Raw genomic sequence first — 22,736 nt, 5'->3', positions numbered from 1 at the left:
TCTTGCACCTTTCTCTTGACCTCCTGTCTCTTTCTTTTATACATCTCCCACTCAATTGCATTTATATATATATATATATATATATATATATATATATATATATATATATATATATATATATATATATATATATATATATAAATATAAATATAACAAAAAAGATGAACATGAATAATTGTCAGGTAGAAATTTTCAAAGAAAACTAAAAATTTAACTGAATTACTGTAAATCATAAAGACCCAAAAATATTGGATTATCACATGCTTTCTAAGAATTAACTAGAGAAGAAAGAATAAGTATATAAGCTAATTATATCTAACATTCTTAAGTAGCACTGAGGTCCCTACTCTTATTTTCACTCACTTTCATTATACTGATGTCATTTCCTTAACAATGCAAAAAAGAAACAAGTACACTCATATGCTTACTGAATAATGAAATCACAATATGAAACTTAATGAAGTTACTGAAACACTAATTCATTATCAAATTACCCAGAAATTAATGATGATAAGATTACTTGTCTTAATGGCATCTACAGACCAGGTTATAGGGTGAAGGTGGCGTTATCTTTCATTATCCACAAGCCATGACATCAGCCATGTTATCAACACTATAAAGACAAAGTCCTTGTCAACAGCATGCATATCACAAGTTCCATTAACTGAGGACACATATCAAACACTGAGCACCTGGATCTGTTGTTCTTACAAACAAGAAAATGAAGGAAGTAATTTGTATATTAGTGATTTTCAGTGTTACTGGAGTTTTTATGAACCCTGTAATGCCTGTGCATCACCAATCCTATAACATGCCACCCTTTTTTGGCACATCATTTGAAGAAAACAAAATTGAAATCCTTCAGCATGTAGGCAAGAACAAGAAACACGATACTACTATCAGGTGTAGTCTGCAAGCAAAAACTCCCAAACAGAGCAAACTGAATTCCTCCAAAGAAGATACCACAGACAACATAGAATTTCAGGAGAGACCTCTGTCAGCAGTGAGGAGCATTAGAAGCAGAATAGACAATATAAGAAAAAAGAGCCTTAAACTGACAGGGAAACTGCAGAAAACACTTCCAGGCACACTAAGGATGATATCAGAGGAGGAGAAACTAACCCACCAGAGTTCCCTTATGCTGCAAATCCAATCAAACAGGAGTGTCAATTGTCTCTTTCTCTGTCCGAAAGGTGGGTAAGAAAACTTGCTGTCTTAAAACAATGCTAATACTGGATTTCATTTAACCGCAACCCGTGTTATCTAAACGGCCACCCTAAAAACCTTATCATTTACATGTTTTTCTTAAATCTTTTTTATCACTGTCTACAAAGTACTTTCAGAGGTGACTGATAGAAAATATGTTTTTCCTTAGTTTCCAGAAAAATGGTAAAGTATGAATAAATTTCCATGTTATTCATATTAAGTCAGTTAGGACTAAAAGTCTATAGAAAAATCTCTTTAGAGCAGCAGAGCCTACAGACATAATAATCTCATAAAATCTAAATATTCTACGGTGAGTTAATAGCCAATTTTCTCAATATTTTATCTCATAAAAAAAAACATTAAAAATATTACAATAAAAAACATGTAGTTCAGTGGTCAGTATGAACATAATCTGCAAATAAATATTTCCATACTTGACTGCCATTTTCCACATGTGCGAGGCTGTGCCAGGATAAGACAAAGAAAGGCCAAAACCAATCGCATCCATTTTCTAGCTGCCACTTGTAATGCACCAAAACTACAGCTCCCTAAAAACATCCAGGCTCCACAGACCTTTCAATGGATTACCTTGGACACTTCAAATGCCCTGGTTCAGTCCACTGATGGCACATCGACCCTGGTATACCACATCATTCTAATTCACTCTATCCCATGCACGCCTTTCACCCTCCATCATGTTCAGGCCCCGATCACTTTAAATCTTTTGCACTCCATCCCTCCATCTCTAATTCAGTCTCTCCATCCTCCTTGCTTCCTCCACTCCTCTGATACCTACACAGTCTTTGCCAACCTTTCCTCACTCATTCTCTTCATATGTTCAGACCATTTCAGCACACCCTCTTCACCTCTCTCAGCTACAACATTTCCTCACTCATTCTCTCCATATGTTCAGACCATTTCAGCACACCCTCTTCACCTCTCTCAGCTACAATCTTTTTATTACCACACATCACTCTTACCCTTTCATTACTTACTAGAACATATCACTTCACACCACATACTGGCCTTGAACATTTCATTTCCAACACATCCATCCTCCTCCACACAGCCTAATCTATAGCCTATGCCTTGCATTCATAAAACATTGTTATGACTACCATTCCCTCAAACATACCCATTTTTGATCTCCCAGATACCACTACCTCCTTCCACACCTTTGCAACTCATCCACCCTATGACTCACCTCTATTTCCACGGTTCCATTTGCTGCAATCTCCACTCCCAGGTATCTAAAGCACCTCTTCCTCCAGGTTTTCTCCTTTCAAACTCACACCCCAACTATACACATATATATATATATCATGGTTACACTTGATTGCTGTTTCCTGCGTCAGTGAGGCAGAGCCAAGAAACAGACGAAGAAGAGCCCATCCTCTCATATACACATATATACATAAACGCCCACACACGCACGTACACATACATATCAACATGTACATATACAGATATACACATGCACATATTCATACTTGCTTGCCTCCATCCATTCATGGCACTACCCTTCCTCGTTATCTATCCAAAATCATGTTCAATATACTTTGTTTACAGTCAGTGTGTGTTTTCCAGTTCTTTCTGGTATGTCTGTTTTACTACACTAAGTGAGCTGTAACTTTTTCAGAGGGTCTGCTACTTATCACACTTTCCATAAAGGAAGCACTATTCATACTCTAGTCCCAGACCTGTTACATTCTTATTTCACTAAAATGTCTCACAATATATCTAAAATGCTTCTACAGTCAAGTATCTCACACACTGGTGTTTTACCACTCAGATGTCACTACAGACAGCTGTTCACCACTCAATTCTTCCCATGTTACATTATTCCTATTGATATCAAATATGCTGAATTCTCATCTACAGTAGCATGTATTGTGGTTCAGAACACACTCTTGTATGTATTTCTATTTAGGTAAGAAAAATAATGTGCTGGATTTAACTTTCCAGTAATTTAGACAATATGTGATGTTTGGCTGTTCTCTCTTCACTTATTTCCTCAATAATTCTCTCCATCACTTTCTCAGCGACCTATGAAACCATTATGGGCAACAGTCCCCACTCACTGATCCTGGATGTTATAAGGCAGCTGAGTGAGTATACCCTACAGGTGGACTGCCACAAATTTCAAGGATACTAGTACCCCCTCAATGTAATATACTTGGAAATCTATAATTTCAGGAAACCATTGTCACAAAAAATGTGAATTATGTTCCCTGAATGTGACAAGATGGCCTGCCTTTCAATTTTACTTTTGTACTATACATCTTAATAAACTTACCTAAATTAGCATCATATGATTAGTTTAGGTGAAGGTTGGCCTCGCCTGGCTCAGCTCACTTTCACATTCTTTCTTATTACTTAAGTTCCCAGTATACAAAAGGGGGCCATTTGATTTATATATTCAAAATCATATTTCTACTACAACCAAAAGACCAATTCTTTATTTCATAATCTAAGGAAGTGCTATATCTTATGTATCAAAGCAAATACCAAATGCTTTGTCTTATGCCAAAGAAACTAACAAATGCTTTACATTACAAAATGCCCCAGCAACTACCAGTTGTTATAAGTTATATAACTTTATAGAATCGGTAAAGGAACATATGACACAAAAACAAACACGACTAAATAGAGCATACAGTTGGGAGGCTACACATTAACAAACTATGGAAAGTAAATCTCTGCATCAGCTGTCCTCTGGCAGTGTGACTGTGCTTGATCAATATGTAGTGGAAGAATGACCACTTTAAAACAGACTTGGATTTGTATCTTATTTGTTGTAAGTTTTGGGAAATGTGCATACATCACGCATATCTAGCCTAGTCAGACTAAAAGTCATAATCAAATTTATCTTCTAAAATTACAGACATATGAACATCCTTGTCTTCCAAGTATAAGCCAAGATTTTCACCTTGTCTTCTAAGTGCAAGGAAGACTGAACCAAATAATTCTTTTAACAATGTTTATCACATCCTAGAGGTATGAAAATGTGCCAAACATGGAAGAAATCAGCACAACTGTTTTTGTAATCAATGAAAGCATAGACAAATAAACATTTAACCTATATTCTCCTACCAAGGCCCCTATGAAATTAAGATAAGATTTTGTTCTTACTGTCCTAAACTTCCTTTAATACCTTATATCAACTAAAGATCACTCCCTCTATACTCTGTTCTTTGGAGATTATTCTACATAGGTGCCCCAGTAGCAAATGTCATACACTGTACATGAAACAATAGACAGAGGCACATCCAAATGAAATAAAGCATAAGTTACTACTTTCAGCTGAGAGCTTCCTTCCCTGCACATGTGACCCATGTGAAAAGAGTATCAACTGTTCAGCCATCTCCAGCTTCACAGAACTTCACCATCTGTTCCACAGCGTCTCCTTCCCACTAACTAAGTAACTATTTGTCATTCATACAAAAGTAATATTCATACGCACTGAGCTCTGATGAAAAATCATATCAAGTGTTCTAGTAGGTAAATAAGTTGAGGAAACAAACAAAAAATTACCATTTTCATTAACAGGTTCAAGAAATTCATTCTCTCCAGTGTACCACACCATTTTGCACCCCATCAAACCATATTTTTGGACAACATGTTTGGTCCAGTTTCCTTTCAAGAAATCTATGTGGAGAACACAGCCGTTGAGGAAGTAATGATTCAAGCTTTTACCGGCAGTGAGAACACTCTCGAAAAAATAAGCTTTACTTGGAACCCTCAGCTCCGAGTCTTCCCCTTTACTCAGGTAAACTTCATCAGTCTAGTCACTAAAAATAAATAGATATGTTCACATTAAGTATGCACCTTTAGGAGAATAGTATACCATCAAATTTAATCTTCCACATAAAAAGTCAGCTCTTAAGTTTATGAAAATCATGTAATTAATAGCTATGCTCTTTACATGCTCGCATCTTTCATGTAATCCTCTCACTAGCAAATCAGGTTACATCAGATGAGTGGGGAAAACACATACTGTGCAAATCTAGCCACAATTAAACTTAATGCATGGAACAAATATAAGTGTCTTGATGTCAGTCAGAGAAAAAAAAGCTTAAAAAGTTTTACAATCATTTGAAATCAGTATTTGCAGTCTCATGCACCAAGCTATGACATCATACTGCTGATACCTACCCCCACTCAGCTGACATGTATGCCAGTCTTACATCCCAAAAAGGTTCTCGAAATGACCCAATTTCCCTTGGTAGTGAACTTGGTAATTAGACATGGGAAAGTGAGAAATCTAGTTTTAAGACATGCTTTTCATCAGCTTTACTACAATGTTTAAAGAGCTCTTAGCCACCTAATCAATAAATTGCTAGGATTTACTTAACAACTGTAACAGATATAGTCCCAATAAGCAACCAGCTCTGCTGAAAACAAAGAAGGAAAAAATAAATAAACAATTCAAAATCAATGACATTTTGCAACTGCTTTTCATTTATGTTACAAGCAAAAGTGATATAATACTGTCATTCATCATTACCATAATATCCCACTTTTAATAAGATGGCAGAGTTTTTTGATATCCTCCTTCCCTGGTACATTATAAATATATAAACAACAAGCAAACATACCATGGAAAAAGTTTTGAAAAATATCTGTAGGCATTTAAAAAAGAAAAAGAAAAAGATGATGAAAAAGAGGGATAAAGCAGTAATTCCAAAACTGTTTAGAGGCATTAACTATTTTAATATGGCTACCTTCATTATGAATTCCACCTTACAAAATTAGAAAATAACTATCATCTTAAGTAAGCATAAAATTGATGGAAGGCAGGAGATAATCCAAAACCTTTCCATAAACTCAAGATTAGTAAATTTTTGGTTAAAGAGCAACTAAGATTCAGGGTTTCTGAGAAGAGTTGTAGAGAATGAAGTAGTAATATGTGAGGAGATGAATGACAAGTTCATAAATGTCTTGAAACAGAAGACACTACAGCCCCAACACCAGTTAGATGGAAGGGGTAGGAGGTCCTTGAAGCAATGAGACATAAGCAGACTAAAGGGCCTTGACTGATATAAGGTTCATGATTCTAATGGTATTTGTATGTGCAGAAGTGTGTAAATGTATTCAATAGGATACTTGAATTATTGTTCAGTCTGATGCTAGAGGAAGATATAATACCAAAGAAATGGAGGAGGGCAAATGTTGGTTATCTTTCAGAAAGGAGACTGGGAAATTGTATTGAACTACAGACTTCTCTCACTCTGATGATTTTCTTCATAAAAATAATGGAAAAGGTAATAAGAGAGCAAATGGATGACTAATTGCAAAGGAGAAACTACTTTAGTATCAGACAACACTCTGTGACAGGAAGTCATGTTTTATAAATCTATCAGATTTCTATGAGAGAGTGGGCTCTATTTAAGACAAAAAAGAAGGAGAGGTGGAGAGTCTTTTCCAGGATTGCCATATGCATCTAACAGTGTGCTACATTAGAAAATGGCATGAAACTTTGATTTTTAGGCAGGAATAAGAATACTCCTTCAGTGGATAGAAAATTACCTCTGTGGTGAGGAACAAATGATGTACATCAGAGGAGCCACCATGCTTGAGCCTCATACCTTTGCCCTTTGCTATTCATGTAAATGACCTGTCAAAACGGCAACCTCAGTATGTCTGCAGGTGATGCCAAGGTAATGAGGGCAATAAAGTACGATGGTAACTGCATCAGCTACAATGGGATCAAGACAAATGTCAAATCTGGCTTCATAAAAGGGTGAGAAATTTCAGTGCAAAATAATGGGGATGGGACCCGGTAAATGAATGCCTCAGTACAATTACTACTTAAAGGGAAATAAGCTACAGGCATCTTTATGCAAAAGAAACCTAGGGGTCAATGTTGAAACTAATCTGTCATCAAAACACCACATCAAAGGAAATATAAAGGAAGCAAACTGTATATTGGCAAATACTATAACTGCATTTAAGTATGAAGATATATAAATGTTCGGTGAACTATCCATAACACTGACCACACTGGACTATGCTTCTCAAGCATGGTCAATACACCCAAAAAAGTGCAAAGACATAAAAGAAAGAGTCCTGACATGGATACAGTAATAAGATGGTAACTGAGCTCAGAAATATGAACTGCAATTAGAAGCTGAGGTCCACACATATGCCAGACATGAAGGAGAAAAGAGATATGGATGTTCTGATCATAGCCTTAAGTTCCTAAGTCAACTGAACATCACAAACAGTGAAAATAATTCTTCATATGATGCAATTACAGAATAAACATCAAGAAGCAAGGCAAAAAGTTTGTTAGAAAGGATGCGAAGAAGTAGCGTTTCATGTGAGAGGGGTAGTTGACGGTTGGAGCAGACTATGTATTGAAACTGTACATGACAGCAGTATACACATGTTTAAGAAGCTACCTGATGGTAAAGAAAGTTCAAGAGATGGGGCCCCATGAGTATAGAGCTCTTTCCTATAATTGCAAAAACAAGAACTTATAAACAGGTACTTATACATAAACATATAAGGTTAAGAAAAGGTACATCTATGCCCCGATTTTATACATCACTAATCAACAAATTTTTCTACTACCAAAAATCTATAATTAGGAACCAAGTTTTTCATAAAAGAGATGTATGGGGTGGCTTGTACATTTCTGGAGTGCCAAGAGACATTTGACACCAGCTAGCAAAAGAGGTTGCTAAAGAAACTGGATTTTGAGGTGGGCAAATTGGGAAAAGACCCCTTTGGTGAATCAAAAACTACCTCTGTAAAAGGGTAAAAATTGTCAACATATCAAGAGCAGCATTTTATTAGTGGGTTAGGGTAACTTATGGCATGCTGTGGGGCTTGTTCTTAAGTTTATTATCATTTCTGATCTTTGTTATTGACTCATCTAAAGGACTGGATTCATACGTAAATGTTTTTGGAAGATTCTACCGTTACAACAAAAAAAAGAAATGATCAGAAATGCATAAACATGTAAATGAAATTGCACAAGTCCATGAATAGTTATATTCATGGCTGATGAGGTCCAGCCCAAGGATATGCAAAGTAATGAAGATGGAACACCGTAAAAAAAGGCCTTGATATGATCATAATCAACATGAAATAAGTTAAATGAATCTAAGTGAAAGAAATTTGGGGGTGACAAAGTAGCAAACCTATCACCATAACCCTACAATAGAGGACTTGCTAGGGAGAAAAATTTTCCTCTGATTAATATTTTAAGTGCATTTAAGCACAGGGATAAGAAATTTTCAACAGCTATCTACAACCTAACTTAAACCTAAACTTGAATATACATTTCAAGTTTAGTCATCTTAATAAAAAAAAAAATATATACACCCTAACAAAGAAGGTAAACAATAAGGCAACGAGGATGATCTCTACTGATAATAAGAGAGCTGAGTTACAAGGAGAGGCAAGAGGTAATAAATCCTCCATGGAAAAGATACAAAACAAAGGTGACTTGATTACATACTAAATGTTTCAAAATCTATCAAATAATGTCCGCAGTGATCAGTTCCTTCAAAGATGCAATGACAAGATTCATAGGTCATAGCAAGATATCACATAAGAAACCTCAACAGTACAAGAGTTATGGATGACTGGAATATGCTAAAGGAAGAAAATGAATACAGACCATACACTTTAGAGTTGTATGAAATAGAAGAAATTTCAAGGCCAGGGAACTGAATGTAGATCTAATATCCATAACAGCAAAAGTAGGTAATTACACACATGACATAAGAGCAGGGGAAATTCTCACTGTCACGAAAAACCATCAACCATGTTTCATCATACTTACCTACTCACTGTACTCATTGATATAGCATGACTAAATGACCCAGAAAAATTCTGGCTTAATGCAAAAATGCTTGCAGTATTCCTCATTAATGGAGATTAAGGTGTATTGTGAAACTTCAATAATTCATAATTTTTATGCAATACTTGAAGTGGCTGGAAGATTAAAAAATACTCAGTGACTGCTTATCTTCAAGTAATGAACACAGTAATACCAAATATCATATGGGTTTACAATACTTCCACAGCCTAGAGGTTTGTGAGACATCTAATTCATAAACAAACAATTGAAAATTTTGCATCTTCTTCAATGTCCCATGCTCTGGAATAGTAGGTTCAACGAGCAAAATCAAACTAGCATGGCTACCACAAATGCAACAAATAAGGAGGAAACACCTAAGTGCTTTTTAAGAGCATAAAAGTGGTGGTATTTATGATACTCATCAACAATCATTTTTAAAAAAATCATCACAACTCAAACCAACACAATAAAAAATACAAATTTCCTCTCAAATACTGTTATCTGAGATAATATGGTGTCATGTACCAAAGTCTCAGAAATGAACTTCCATAATTGTTAGTTACCATATCAATCATATTAATAATATTGTAATTATCATTACTACTAAAGTACTATCTTGATGACTGTCATTACTACTAACAAACAAATCCTTTTGCAGCTAATTAACTTCCAGAGCCTTCAACTGCTTGAAGTTACTGGAGGAAGCCTGAATGCAATTCCTGTGTTCAACAGGGTTCCAAACCTGAATGTAATCTTCCTCAACCAAAATAAGATCACAAGAACTGCATCCATGGCTTTTGCAGATCTACCTCAGTTGATGGTAAGGATTTCTGATATATTAAACACTTTACAATGAAGAGTTGAGTGGAAATACCCTCAACCAATACTTCACAAAATTATGACTAAAAGTCTGCATATTCTTTGCTCTGGAATGCTACATTTATAACTAATCACACACATAAAAAAGACAAATACACTGTTGAGCTGCACCGCACAAATACAGCAACACTACCTTTCCACTATCTCTGGAGCTCTGAGGAGAAAAGAAAAGACAAAATGTAAGCCATCACGCACAATGCAAATTTCTAGAGGACATGGGAACCAGTGTAACGGGGAAACTTCTAGTGCATTTCAGATATTACTGTTAAGCTTGTCGAGACAAAGGTGGAATATATATATATATATATATATATATATATATATATATATATATATATATATATATATATATATATATATATATCTTTTTTTTTTTTTTATACTTTGTCGCTGTTGGGGATGAGAGAGCTTGGGAAGTGAGTCAGTTGTTGTTCGCTGATGATACAGCGCTGGTGGCTGATTCATGTGAGAAACTGCAGAAGCTGGTGACTGAGTTTGGTAAAGTGTGTGGAAGAAGAAAGTTGAGAGTAAATGTGAATAAGAGCAAGGTTATTAGGTACAGTAGGGGTGAGGGTCAAGTCAATTGGGAGGTGAGTTTGAATGGAGAAAAACTGGAGGAAGTGAAGTGTTTTAGATATCTGGGAGTGGATCTGTCAGCGGATGGAACCATGGAAGCGGAAGTGGATCATAGGGTGGGGGAGGGGGCGAAAATTTTGGGAGCCTTGAAAAATGTGTGGAAGTCGAGAACACTATCTCGGAAAGCAAAAATGGGTATGTTTGAGGGAATAGTGGTTCCAACAGTGTTGTATGGTTGCGAGGCGTGGGCTATGGATAGAGATGTGCGCAGGAGGATGGATGTGCTGGAAATGAGATGTTTGAGGACAATGTGTGGTGTGAGGTGGTTTGATCGAGTGAGTAACGTGGGGGTAAGAGAGATGTGTGGAAATAAAAAGAGCGTGGTTGAGAGAGCAGAAGAGGGTGTTTTGAAATGGTTTGGGCACATGGAGAGAATGAGTGGGGAGAGATTGACCAAGAGGATGTATGTGTCGGAGGTGGAGGGAACGAGGAGAAGAGGGAGACCAAATTGGAGGTGGAAAGATGGAGTGAAAAAGATTTTGTGTGATCGGGGCCTGAACATGCAGGAGGGTGAAAGGAGGGCAAGAAATAGAGTGAATTGGAGTCATGTGGTATACAGGGGTTGACGTGCTGTCAGTGGATTGAAGCAAGGCATGTGAAGCGTCTGGGGTAAACCATGGAAAGCTGTGTAGGTATGTATATTTGCGTGTGTGGACGTGTGTATGTACATGTGTATGGGGGGGGGGGGGTGGGGCCATTTCTTTCGTCTGTTTCCTTGCGCTACCTCGCAAACGCGGGAGACAGCGACAAAGTATAAAAAAAAAAAAAAAAAAAAAAAAAATATATATATATATATATATATATATATATATATATATATATATATATATATTTTTTTTTTCTTTGTCGCTGTCTCCCGCGTTTGCGAGGTAGCGCAAGGAAACAGACGAAAGAAATGGCCCAACCCACCCCCATACACATGCCTTGATTCAATCCACTGACAGCACATCAACCCCGGTATACCACATCGCTCCAATTCACTCTATTCTTTGCCCTCCTTTCACCCTCCTGCATGTTCAGGCCCCGATCACACAAAATCTTTTTCACTCCATCTTTCCACCTCCAATTTGGTCTCCCTCTTCTCCTCGTTCCCTCCACCTCCGACACATATATCCTCTTGGTCAATCTTTCCTCACTCATTCTCTCCATGTGACCAAACCATTTCAAAACACCCTCTTCTGCTCTCTCAACCACGCTCTTTTTATTTCCACACATCTCTCTTACCCTTATGTTACTTACTCGATCAAACCACCTCACACCACATATTGTCCTCAAACATCTCATTTCCAGCACATCCATCCTCCTGCGCACAACTCTATCCATAGTCCACGCCTCGCAACCATACAACATTGTTGGAACCACTATTCCTTCAAACATATGTATATATATATATATATATATATATATATATATATATATATATATATATATATATATATATACATGTATAAATATTTTTTTTTTCCAAAAGAAGGTACAGAGAAGAGGGCCAGGTGAGGATATTCCCTCAAAGGCCCAGTCCTCCGCTCTTAACGCTACCTCGCTATCGTGGAAAACGGCGAATAGTATGAAACAAAAGATATATATATATATATATATATATATATATATATATATTGGAAAGGATCACAATTTTGTGCATGATCAAGATATTCCTATGAGTCCACGGGGAAAATGAAACACGAAAAGTTCCCAAGTGCACTTTCGTGTAACAATCACATCATCGGGGGAGACACAAGAGAGAAATATAACAGTCAGTTGATATACATCGAAGAGACGAAGCTAGGACGCCATGTTTATATATATATATATTGATTTATCTATTTTGCTTTGTCGCTGCCTCCCGCATTTGCGAGGTAGCGCAAGGAAACAGACGAAAGAAATGGCCCAACCCACCCACATACACATGTATATACATACACGTCCACACATGCAAATATACATACCTCTACATCTCAATGTACACATATATATACACACACAGACATATACATATATACACATGTACATAATTCATACTGTCTCCCTTTATTCATTCCCATCGCCACCTTGCCACACATGAAATAACAACACCCTCCCCCCTCATGTGTGCGAGGTAGCACTAGGAAAAGACAACAAAGGCCACATTCATTCACATTCAGTCTCTAGCTGTCATGCACCGAAACCACAGCTCCCTTTCCACATTCAGGCCCCACAGAACTTTCCATGGTTTACCCCAGACTCTTCACATGCCCTGGTTCAATCCATTGACAGCATGTTGACAACGGTATACCACATCGTTCCAATTCACTCTATTCCTTGCATGCCTTTCACCCTCCTGCATGTTCAGGCCCCGATCACTCAAGATCTTTTTCATTCCATCTTTCCACCTCCAATTTGGTCTCCCACTTCTCCTCATTCCCTCCACCTCTGACACATATATCCTCTTGGTCAATCTTTCCTCACTCATTCTCTCCATGTGACCAAACCATTTCAAAACACCCTCTTCTGCTCTGTCAACCACACTCTTTTTATTACCACACATCTCTCTTACCCTTACATTACTCACTCGATCAAACCACCTCACACCACATATTGTCCTCAAACATCTCATTTCCAGCACATCCACTCTCTTGCGCGCAACTCTAGCCATAGCCCACGCCTCGCAACCATACAACATTGTTGGAACCACTATTCCTTCAAACATACCCATTTTTGCTTTCCGAGATAATGTTCTCGACTTCCACACATTCTTCAACACTCCCAGAATTTTCGCCCCCTCCCCCACCCTATGACTCACTTCCGCTTCCATGGTTCCATCCGCTGCCAGATCCACTCCAAGATATCTAAAACACTTTACTTCCTCCAGGTTTTCTCCATTCAAACATACCTCCCAATTGACTTGACCCTCAACCCTACTGTACCTAATAACCTTGCTCTTATTCACATTTACTCTCAAATTTCTTCTTCCACACACTTTACCAAACTCAGTCACCAGCTTCTGCAGTTTCTCACATGAATCAGCCACCAGCACTGTATCATCAGCGAACAACAACTGACTCACTTCCCAAGCTCTCTCATCCCCAACAGACTGCATACTTGCTCCTCTTTCCAAAACTCTTGCATTCACCTCCCTAACAACCCCATCCATAAACAAATTAAACAACCATGGAGACATCACACACCCCTGCCGCAAACCTACATTCACTGAGAACCAATCACTTTCCTCTCTTCCTACACATACACATGCCTTACATCCTCGATAAAAACTTTTCACTGCTTCTAACAACTTGCCTCCCACACCATATATTCTTAATACCTTCCACAGAGCATCTCTATCAACTCTATCATATGCCTTCTCCAGATCCATAAATGCTACATACAAATCCATTTGCTTTTCTAAGTATTTCTCACATACATTCTTCAAAGCAAACACCTGATCCACATATTCTCTACCACTTCTGAAACCACACTGCTCTTCCCCAATCTGATGCTCCGTACATGCCTTCACCCTCTCAGTAAATACCCTCCCATATAATTTCCCAGGAATACTCAACAAACTTAAACCTCTGTAATTTGAGCACTCACTCTTATCCCCTTTGCCTTTGTACAGTGGCACTATGCAAGCATTCTGCCAATCCTCAGGCACCTCACCATGAGTCATACATACATTAAATAACCTTACCAACCAGTCAACAATACAGTCACCCCCTTTTATAATAAATTCCACTGCAATATCATCCAAACCCAATGCCTTGCTGGCTTTCATCTTCCACAAAGCATTTACTACCTCTTCTCTGTTTACCAAATCATTTTCCCTAACCCTCTCACTTTGCACACCACCTCGACCAAAACACCCTATATCAGCCACTCTATCATCAAACACATTCAACAAACCTTCAAAATACTCACTCAATCTCCTTCTCACATCACCACTACTCGTTATCACCTCCCCATTTGCCCCAGTCACTGATGTTCCCATTTGTTCCCTTGTCTTACACACTTCATGTACCTCCTTCCAAAACATCTCTTTATTCTCCCTAAAATTTAATGATACTTTCTCACCCCAACTCTCATTTGCCCTCTTTTTCACCTCTTGCACCTTTCTCTTGACCTCCTGCCTCTTTCTTTTATACATCTCCCACTCATCTGCATTATTTCCCTGCAAAAATCGTCCAAATGCCTCTCTCTTCTCTTTCACTGATAACCTTACTTCTTCATCCCACCACTCACTACCCTTTCTAATCAACCCGCCTACCACGCTTCTCACGCCACAAGCATCTTTTGCGCAAGCTATCACTGCTTCCCTAAATACATCCCATTCCTCCCCCACTCCCCTTCCCTCCTTTGTTCTCACCTTTTTCCATTCTGTACTCAGTCTCTCCTGGTACTTCCTCACACAAGTCTCTTTCCCAAGCTCACTTACTCTCACCACTCTCTTCAACCCAACATTCTCTCTTCTTTTCTGAAAACCTCTACAAATCTTCACCTTCGCCTCGACAAGATAATGATCAGACATCCCTCCAGTTGCACCTCTCAGCACATTAACATCCAAAAGTCTCTCTTTCACGCGCCTGTCAATTAACACGTAATCCAATAACGCTCTCTGGCTAACTTTCCTACTTACATATGTATGCTTATGTATATCTCTCTTTTTAAACCAGGTATTCCCAATCACCAGTCCTTTTTCAGCACATAAATCTACAAGCTCTTCACCATTTCCATTTACAACACTGAACACCCCATGTATACCAATTATTCCCTCAACTGCCACATTACTCACTTTTGCATTCAAATCACCCATAACTATAACCCGGTCTCATGCATCAAAACCACTAACAGCTGCTCCCAAAACACTTGCCTCTCATGATCTTTCTTCTCATGCCCTGGTGCATATGTACCAATAATCACCCTAATCACCATCTCTCTCCATATATATATATATATATATATATATATATATATATATATATATATATATATATATATATATATATTCAGAAGCGGTAGAGGATGTGTGGATCAGGTGTTTGCTTTGAAAAATGTACGTGAGAAATACTTAGAAAAGCAAATGGATTTGTACGTAGCATTTATGGATCTGGAGAAGGCATACGATAAGAGTTGATAGAGATGCTCTGTGGAAGGTATTAAGAATATATGGTGAGGGAGGCAAGTTGTTAGAAGCAGTGAAAAGTTTTTATCGAGGATGTAAGGCATGTGTACGTGTAGGAAGAGAGGAAAGTGATTGGTTCTCAGTGAATGTAGGTCTGCGGCAGGGGTGTGTGATGTCTCCATGGTTGTTTAATTTGTTTATGGATGGGGGTTGTTAGGGAGGTGAATGCAAGAGTTTGGGAAAGAGGGGCAAGTATGAAGTCTGTTGGGGATGAGAGAGCTTGGGAAGTGAGTCAGTTGTTGCTCGCTGATGATACAGCGCTGGTGGCTGATTCATGTGAGAAACTGCAGAAGCTGGTGACTGAGTTTGGTAAAGTGTGTGAAAGAAGAAAGTTAAGAGTAAATGTGAATAAGAGCAAGGTTATTAGGTACAGTAGGGTTGAGGGTCAAGTCGATTGGGAGGTAAGTTTGAATGGAGAAAAACTGGAGGAAGTAAAGTGTTTTAGATATCTTGGAGTGGATCTGGCAGCAGATGGAACCATGGAAGCGGAAGTGGATCATAGGGTGGGGGAGGGGGTGAAAATCCTGGGAGCCTTGAAGAATGTGTGGAAGTCGAGAACATTATCTTGGAAAGCAAAAATGGCTATGTTTGAAGGAATAGTGGTTACAACAATGTTGTATGGTTGCGAGGCGTGGGCTATGGATAGAGTTGTGCGCAGGAGGGTGGATGTGCTGGAAATGAGATGTTTGAGGACAATGTGTGGTGTGAGGTGGTTTGATCGAGTAAGTAACGTAAGGGTAAGAGAGATGTGTGGAAATAAAAAGTGTGTGGTTGAGAGAGCAGAAGAGGGTTTTTTGAAATGGTTTGGGCACATGGAGAGAATGAGTGAGGAAAGATTGACCTAGAGGATATATGTGTCGGAGGTGGGGGGAACGAGGAGAAGTGGGAGACAAAATTGGAGGTGGAAAGATGGAGTGAAAAAGATTTTGTGTGATCAGGGCCTGAACACGCAGGAGGGTGAAAGGAGGGCAAGGAATAGAGTGAATTGGATCGATGTGGTATATCGGGGTTGACGTGCTGTCAGTGGATTGAATCAGGGCATGTGAAGCGTCTGGGGTAAACCATGGAAAGCTGTGTAGGTATGTATATTTGCGTGTGTGGACGTGTATGTATATACATGTGTATGGGGGTGGGTTGGGCCATTTCTTTCGTCTGTTTCCTTGCGCTACCTCGCAAACGCGGGAGACAGCGACAAAGCAAAAAAAAAAAAGAAAAAAAAATATATATATATATATATATTTTTTTTACTTTGTCGCTGTCTCCCGCGTTTGCGAGGTAGCGCAAGGAAACAGACGAAAGAAATGGCCCAAACCCCCCCCATACACATGTATATACATACGTCCACACACGCAAGTATACATACCTACACAGCTTTCCATGGCTTACCCCAGACGCTTCACATGCCTTGATTCAATCCACTGACAGCACGTCAACCCCAGTATACCACATCGCTCCAATTCACTCTATTCCTTGCCCTCCTTTCACCCTCCTGCATGTTCAGGCCCCGATCACACAAAATCTTTTTCACTCCATCTTTCCACCTCCAATTTGGTCTCCCTCTTCTCCTTGTTCCCTCCACCTCCGACACATATATCCTCTTGGTCAATCTTTCCTCACTCATCCTCTCCATGTGCCCAAACCATATATACATACATACATATATATTACATTTATATTTTATCATACTTTGTCACTGTCTCCCTCGTTAGCGAGGTAGCCCAAGGAAACAGATGAAAGAATGGCCCAACCCACCCACATACACATGTATATACATCCATGTCCATAGACACACACAAACATATACATACCTATACATTTCCACAAATACATATATATATGTACCCAGACATATACATATATACACATGTACATAATTCATATTTGCTGCCTTTATTCATTCCCATCGCCACCCCGCCAAACATAAAAAGACAACCCCTCCCCCTGCATGCGCACGATGTAGCGCTAGGAAAAGACAACAAAGGCCACATTCGTTCACACTCAGTCTCTAGCTGTCATGTATAATGCACCTAAACCAGAGCTCCCTTTCCACATCTAGACCCCACAAAACTTTCCATGGTTTACCCCAGACGCTTCACATGCCCCGGTTCAATCCATTGACAGCACGTTGACTCCAGTATACCACATCATGGGGTAGGAATGGGATGTATTTAGGGAAGCTGTGATGGCGTGCGCAAAAGATGCTTGTGGCATGAGAAGCGTGTGAGGTGGGCAGATTAGAAAGGGTAGTGAGTGGTGGGATGAATAAGTAAGATTGTTAGTGAAAGAGAAGAGAGAGGCATTTGGACGATTTTTGCAGGGAAATAGTGTATTTCTTTAAGCAGTAATGCTACCTTTACACCTTATAGAACATTGAAAAAAGGCATTCTTCATCTGCCTAGTCATTCTTATCTGCTTTTCATTAGATAAGTTAGCTGGAGCTTCTTGAAATTAAGACAATCATAATTAAGCCTTTCTTTGTTCACAAATTCCTGAGTTATAATAACATCAAAACTGGCAAAATCCTGAAATGACTGCAGCTTTAAAAGTTCCTTTCCTAATATAAAAGATGATTCTGATAAATTAAAGAATAGCACATTCTGTTCCCTCAAATCTCTGGTCACTTCTTAAGAGAGTTCTGAGGCATCCCTATAAAAACTGAATCTTATTTATACAAGTGCCTTTTTGCATCTAAACTTCACTTCCCCCAGGGTGTGGGTTGGGGAGGAGAATAGTTAGAAGGCAGGGTAGACTAGGCTTCCTTTGAACAGATGTCCCATTCAAACAAATATTCAGACAGATGCTTCTCGCCTTGTAATAAGACCTAGAGCAGCATACAAGCATTTATACCAGAAACCTAATAATCTATTCCAAAGAACTTATATTCTGCCTCTGAAATCTGATGCTTAACTGCTTTTAAAGTACAGGTCAGTGTCCATTTGGAAAAACATTTCTGAGATCACCTGAGTTAAATTACAAGTTCTCAGATGGCTATACGTCACAACAGTGGTACTTAACTCAGTTGTTTCTCTAATAATCACTGTGGATAATAAAGCAAGCTTATGAAATTATTTATGAAAGTGCAAACATATGCATTCAGTATTATGACTAAACTTTATCATAACCCATCATCATAAAGTAATGCTTGTGTTAGTATGCAAGGTAAGAGTTATGCAAACGTATATAAGCAAATGTTCCATTCACATACATGTTCAAGCTTGGACAAATGGACCAATGAATGAATAATGTTATGGAGACTGTGCAAAATCTAGAATCCAAAATCAAACTTTAAAAAAGAATTTCAACACAAATAACAGGAGTAATTTGATACCATCTTCTACTTTGATATTAGGAATCATAAAATAATAATCACATCAGAGCTAGTTTTCAGTATGCAAAATTCAGGATAAACATCTGAGCATACATAAAGATTTAGAAATTGGTTTCATGTGCAAAGCTGAGGACATAATCTCTTAGTCTAATCTAGTTCCAGCATGATTCAGCAAAGCTAGTTCCATGACCTTTACTCTGTGATAAATAAACAAAAATAAATGAAAATATGCACAGGCATGGTCCTTAATTTATCATATTTAGTGTTCGGGATATAAAGTCAAGGATAGACATACAGACACAGATATAAACACATGGATAACTTTATGTGTCCCTTTCTACCCCTAAACTAACCCCAAACATAGGTGCATACAGTTATAAGTTTTACTTTTACAATTACCATTCTTATTCATTTGTCATAAATAATGTGTCTGTTCATTACTTTGTTCAAATAATTTCTTACTGAAAGCTCTTGTAAGTCATCAACAACTGTCTAAAGACCCTTAAATTTCACAATATGCTAACTTCCATGTTCTAGAAGTACTGACTTTCAGGTCTTGGATATGGGCTACAACAATCTTGAACAAATTCAAGAAAATCAATTTAATTTCTCTGCACCTGATGTAGCCATATACCTGGATCACAACAACATTGACTACATTGATGACCGAGCATTCAGCAGCTATCAACCTGGTTTTCTTGATGTGTCCAACAATGATCTCTATACTCTGGATAAGAATGTATTTCAGGTAAGTTCTGAACATCTTATTCCAAAAGATACATAGGTACAAAGTAAATGGAAGGGTTTTGATTGAGAAGGTAAAGGCATGTGCAGAGCACCAGATTGGGGAAGAGCAGTGTGGTTTCAGAAGTGGTAGAGGATATGTGGATAAGGTGTTTGCTTTGAAGACTGTATGCGACAAATACTTCGAAAAACAGATGTATCTGTACGTAGCATTTAGGGATCTGAAGAAGGCATATGCTAGGATTGATAGAGATGCTTCGTAGAAGGCTTTAAAAGTGTATGGTGTGGGAGGTAAGTTGCTAGGAGCACTGAAAAGTATTTATTAAGGATGTGTGCGAGTAAGAAGAGAGGAAAGTGATTGGTTCCCAGTGAATGTAGGTTCACAGCAGGGGTGTGTGATGTCTCCATGGTTGTTTAATTTGTTTATGGATGAGGTGATTAGGGAGGTGAATGCAAGTTTTGGAGAGAGGGGCAAGTATGCAGTCTGTTGTGGATGAGAGGGCTTGGGAAGTGAGTCAGTTGTTGTTCACTGATGATACAGTGCTGGCAGCTGATTCGGGTGAGAAACCGCAGAAGTTGGTGACTGAGTTTGGTAAAGTGTGTGAAAGAAGAAAGCTGAGAGTAAATGTGAATAAGAGCAAGGTTATTAGGTTCAGTAGGGTTGAGGGACAAGTTAATTGGGAGGTATGTTTGAATGGAAAAAAATGGAAGTGAAGTGCTTTAGATATCTGGGAGTAGACTTCGCAGCAAATGGAACCATGGAAGTGGAAGCGAGTCACTGGGCTAAGAACAAGCCATCTAAAGTCTGTTGAGACATGTTCAAAAATAGAAAAAACACTACATCTTTTACCTTACTTCCTTGTCAGTGATGTAAATTCATCATCTCTTTTTACAAATCAACAAGGGTGAAGACACAAGAATGAATACTGCTCCCCAAAGACCTTATCACTTCAGGGAGGTGCCCACACAAAATAGGCTTGTTAGAGGTTCCTTCCATCTGAACTTTGGCTTAACTCTTCTAATCTGAAGCACCATTTAGTTTCCATTAGCCTTATCAAATGATGACATCTTTTTCTCATTCTCTCTAGTAACACAGGAATTCGTTTACATGTAATCACTTGCTGCAACAAAATGTTGCAAACCAAACCCGTAAAGACTTTTCAGTCGCACAAGCCTAAAGGCTTTTCTTATGATAACTCCAAAGTTGAAACAATTTTTCTGTGCATTACTGGGACTTTTCCTAAAGTCTGCATTAAAATAACATGAAAATTTGTACCCCAATGACACAGCTTTAAATGGAACAGCACTAAAGGAGTTCTGTCTGTAAAACTTTTTCATGTCCAATCTTTCATGTCTGTAGAAGTACTAAACTACTTAAATTATATCCCCCTCTTAATTTATGAATCTGTCCACAATGTACATCATATTCATATGAACATCTTATCCCTTTCAGCCAATCCTGGACCTGATCATCGACAACGACTATGAGAGCTATGTTAACGCAGATAAGAATCCCCTCTGCTGCAACAATATCTTGTGGCTACTTAGCAACCCACTGTACCTGCTCTACATGCTCTTGCCTGACCTAAACTGCTCTTCATGATAAATATATAACCCACTGTATCTGCTCTATATGCCCCTACCTGACCTAAACTGTCATTCATGATGATTCTAAGAATTCTAACACTTCTGATCTAGCTGATCTACTTTACTGAAGCTCATACAAGGCTGCATATTAATTTCTTAAAAAAGCTCCTTCTTTTTGTAATTCTATAATCATATAGTATATCATTTATATATGTTGGGCCACTTATCTATGAAGCATTTCATTTTTCAGTCTTTAACAAAGAGGTGTAAATTATATATATTCATTTCATTTTTTCTTTCATTCATACTCTTCGCCATTTCCCACATTAGCAAGGTAGCGTTAAGAACAGAGGACTGGGCCTTTGAAGGAAATCCTCACTTGGCCCCCTTCTCAGTTCCTCCTTTAGGAAACTTGAAAATGAGAGGGAAGGATTTCCAGCCTCCCGCTCCCTCCCCTTTTAATCGCCTTCTACAACACACAGGGAATACGTGGGAATTATTCTTTCTCCCCTATCCCAAGGGATATATACATATTTTCTTTTTTACACTATTCGCCATTTCCCACATTAGCGAGGTAGCGTTAAGAACAGAGGACTGGGCCTTTGAGGGAATATCCTCACATGGCCCCCTTCTCTGTTCCTCCTTTTGGAAAATCTAAAAAAAAAATGAGAGGGGAGGGTTTCCAGCCCCCCGCTCCCTTCCCTTTTAGTTGCCTTCTATCTATGACACGCAGGGAATACGTGGGAAGTATTCTTTCTCCCCTATGGGGATGAGAGAGCTTGGGAAGTGAGTCAGTTGCTGTTCGCTGATGATACAGCGCTGGTGGCTGATTCATGTGAGAAACTGCAGAAGCTGGTGACTGAGTCTGGTAAAGTGTGTGAAAGAAGAAAGTTAAGAGTAAATGTGAATAAGAGCAAGGTTATTAGGTACAGTAGGGTTGAGGGTCAAGTCAATTGGGAGGTAAGTTTGAATGGAGAAAAACTGGAGGAAGTATAGTGTTTTACATATCTGGGAGTGGATCTGGCAGCGGATAGAACCATGGAAGCAGAAGTGAATGATAGGGTGGGGGAGGGGGCGAAAATCCTGGGAGCCTTGAAGAATGTGTGGAAGTCGAGAACAATATCTCCGAAAGCAAAAATGGCTATGTTTGAAGGAATAGTGGTTCCAACAATGTTGTATGGCTGCAAGGCGTGAGCTATGGATAGAGTTGTGCGGAGGAGGGTGGATGTGCTGGAAATGAGATGTTTGAGGACAATATGTGGTGTGAGGTGGTTTGATCGAGTAAGTAATGTAAGGGTAAGAGAGATGTGTGGAAATAAAAAGAGCGTGGTTGAGAGAGCAGAAGAGGGTGTTTTGAAATGGTTTGGTCACATGGAGAGAATGAGTGAGGA

The 22,736-nt window shown here is 38.6% G+C and overlaps 2 protein-coding genes across 7 annotated transcripts in view; one reads left to right on the top strand and one right to left on the bottom strand.

Moving 5' to 3' along the window:
- The window catches only part of Adk2 (Adenosine kinase 2), a 105,570-nt gene that overhangs the window by 59,768 nt on the left and 23,066 nt on the right, over window positions 1–22,736 (bottom strand). For 2 of the 6 annotated variants that reach the window (XM_071682055.1, XM_071682057.1), the window contains exon 2: window positions 10,032–10,052. The exons of the other annotated variants lie outside the window; for them this stretch is intronic. In XM_071682055.1, the coding sequence (XP_071538156.1) occupies window positions 10,032–10,052 (21 nt within the window). The remainder of the gene's footprint in view (window positions 1–10,031; window positions 10,053–22,736) is intronic. 6 annotated transcript variants of the gene reach the window in all.
- LOC139759654 (uncharacterized) lies at window positions 613–21,381 on the top strand. The gene is made up of 6 exons (XM_071682054.1): window positions 613–1,193; window positions 4,510–4,627; window positions 4,756–4,975; window positions 9,678–9,839; window positions 19,568–19,762; window positions 21,212–21,381. The coding sequence occupies exons 1-6, from the start codon at window positions 722–724 to the stop codon at window positions 21,359–21,361; spliced, it is 1,317 nt and encodes a 438-aa protein (XP_071538155.1). The 5' UTR covers window positions 613–721; the 3' UTR covers window positions 21,362–21,381.

Source organism: Panulirus ornatus, chromosome 33 (genome assembly GCF_036320965.1).
Source record: "Panulirus ornatus isolate Po-2019 chromosome 33, ASM3632096v1, whole genome shotgun sequence".
NCBI classification, from domain to species: Eukaryota; Metazoa; Arthropoda; class Malacostraca; order Decapoda; family Palinuridae; genus Panulirus; species Panulirus ornatus.
Note: the sequence above shows the minus strand (reverse complement) of the source record. Positions and strands in the feature narration are given on the sequence as shown.

Excerpts from the sequence above, each read along its gene's own strand:
- LOC139759654 (XM_071682054.1), top strand. The coding sequence starts at position 722 with ATGAAGGAAGTAATTTGTATATTAGTGATTTTCAGTGTTACTGGAGTT. Across the intron at positions 4,628-4,755 it reads GTCTCCTTCCCACTAACTAA|GTTCAAGAAATTCATTCTCT; the intron begins GTAACTATTTGT and ends TTTCATTAACAG. Across the intron at positions 9,840-19,567 it reads CAGATCTACCTCAGTTGATG|GTCTTGGATATGGGCTACAA; the intron begins GTAAGGATTTCT and ends ACTGACTTTCAG.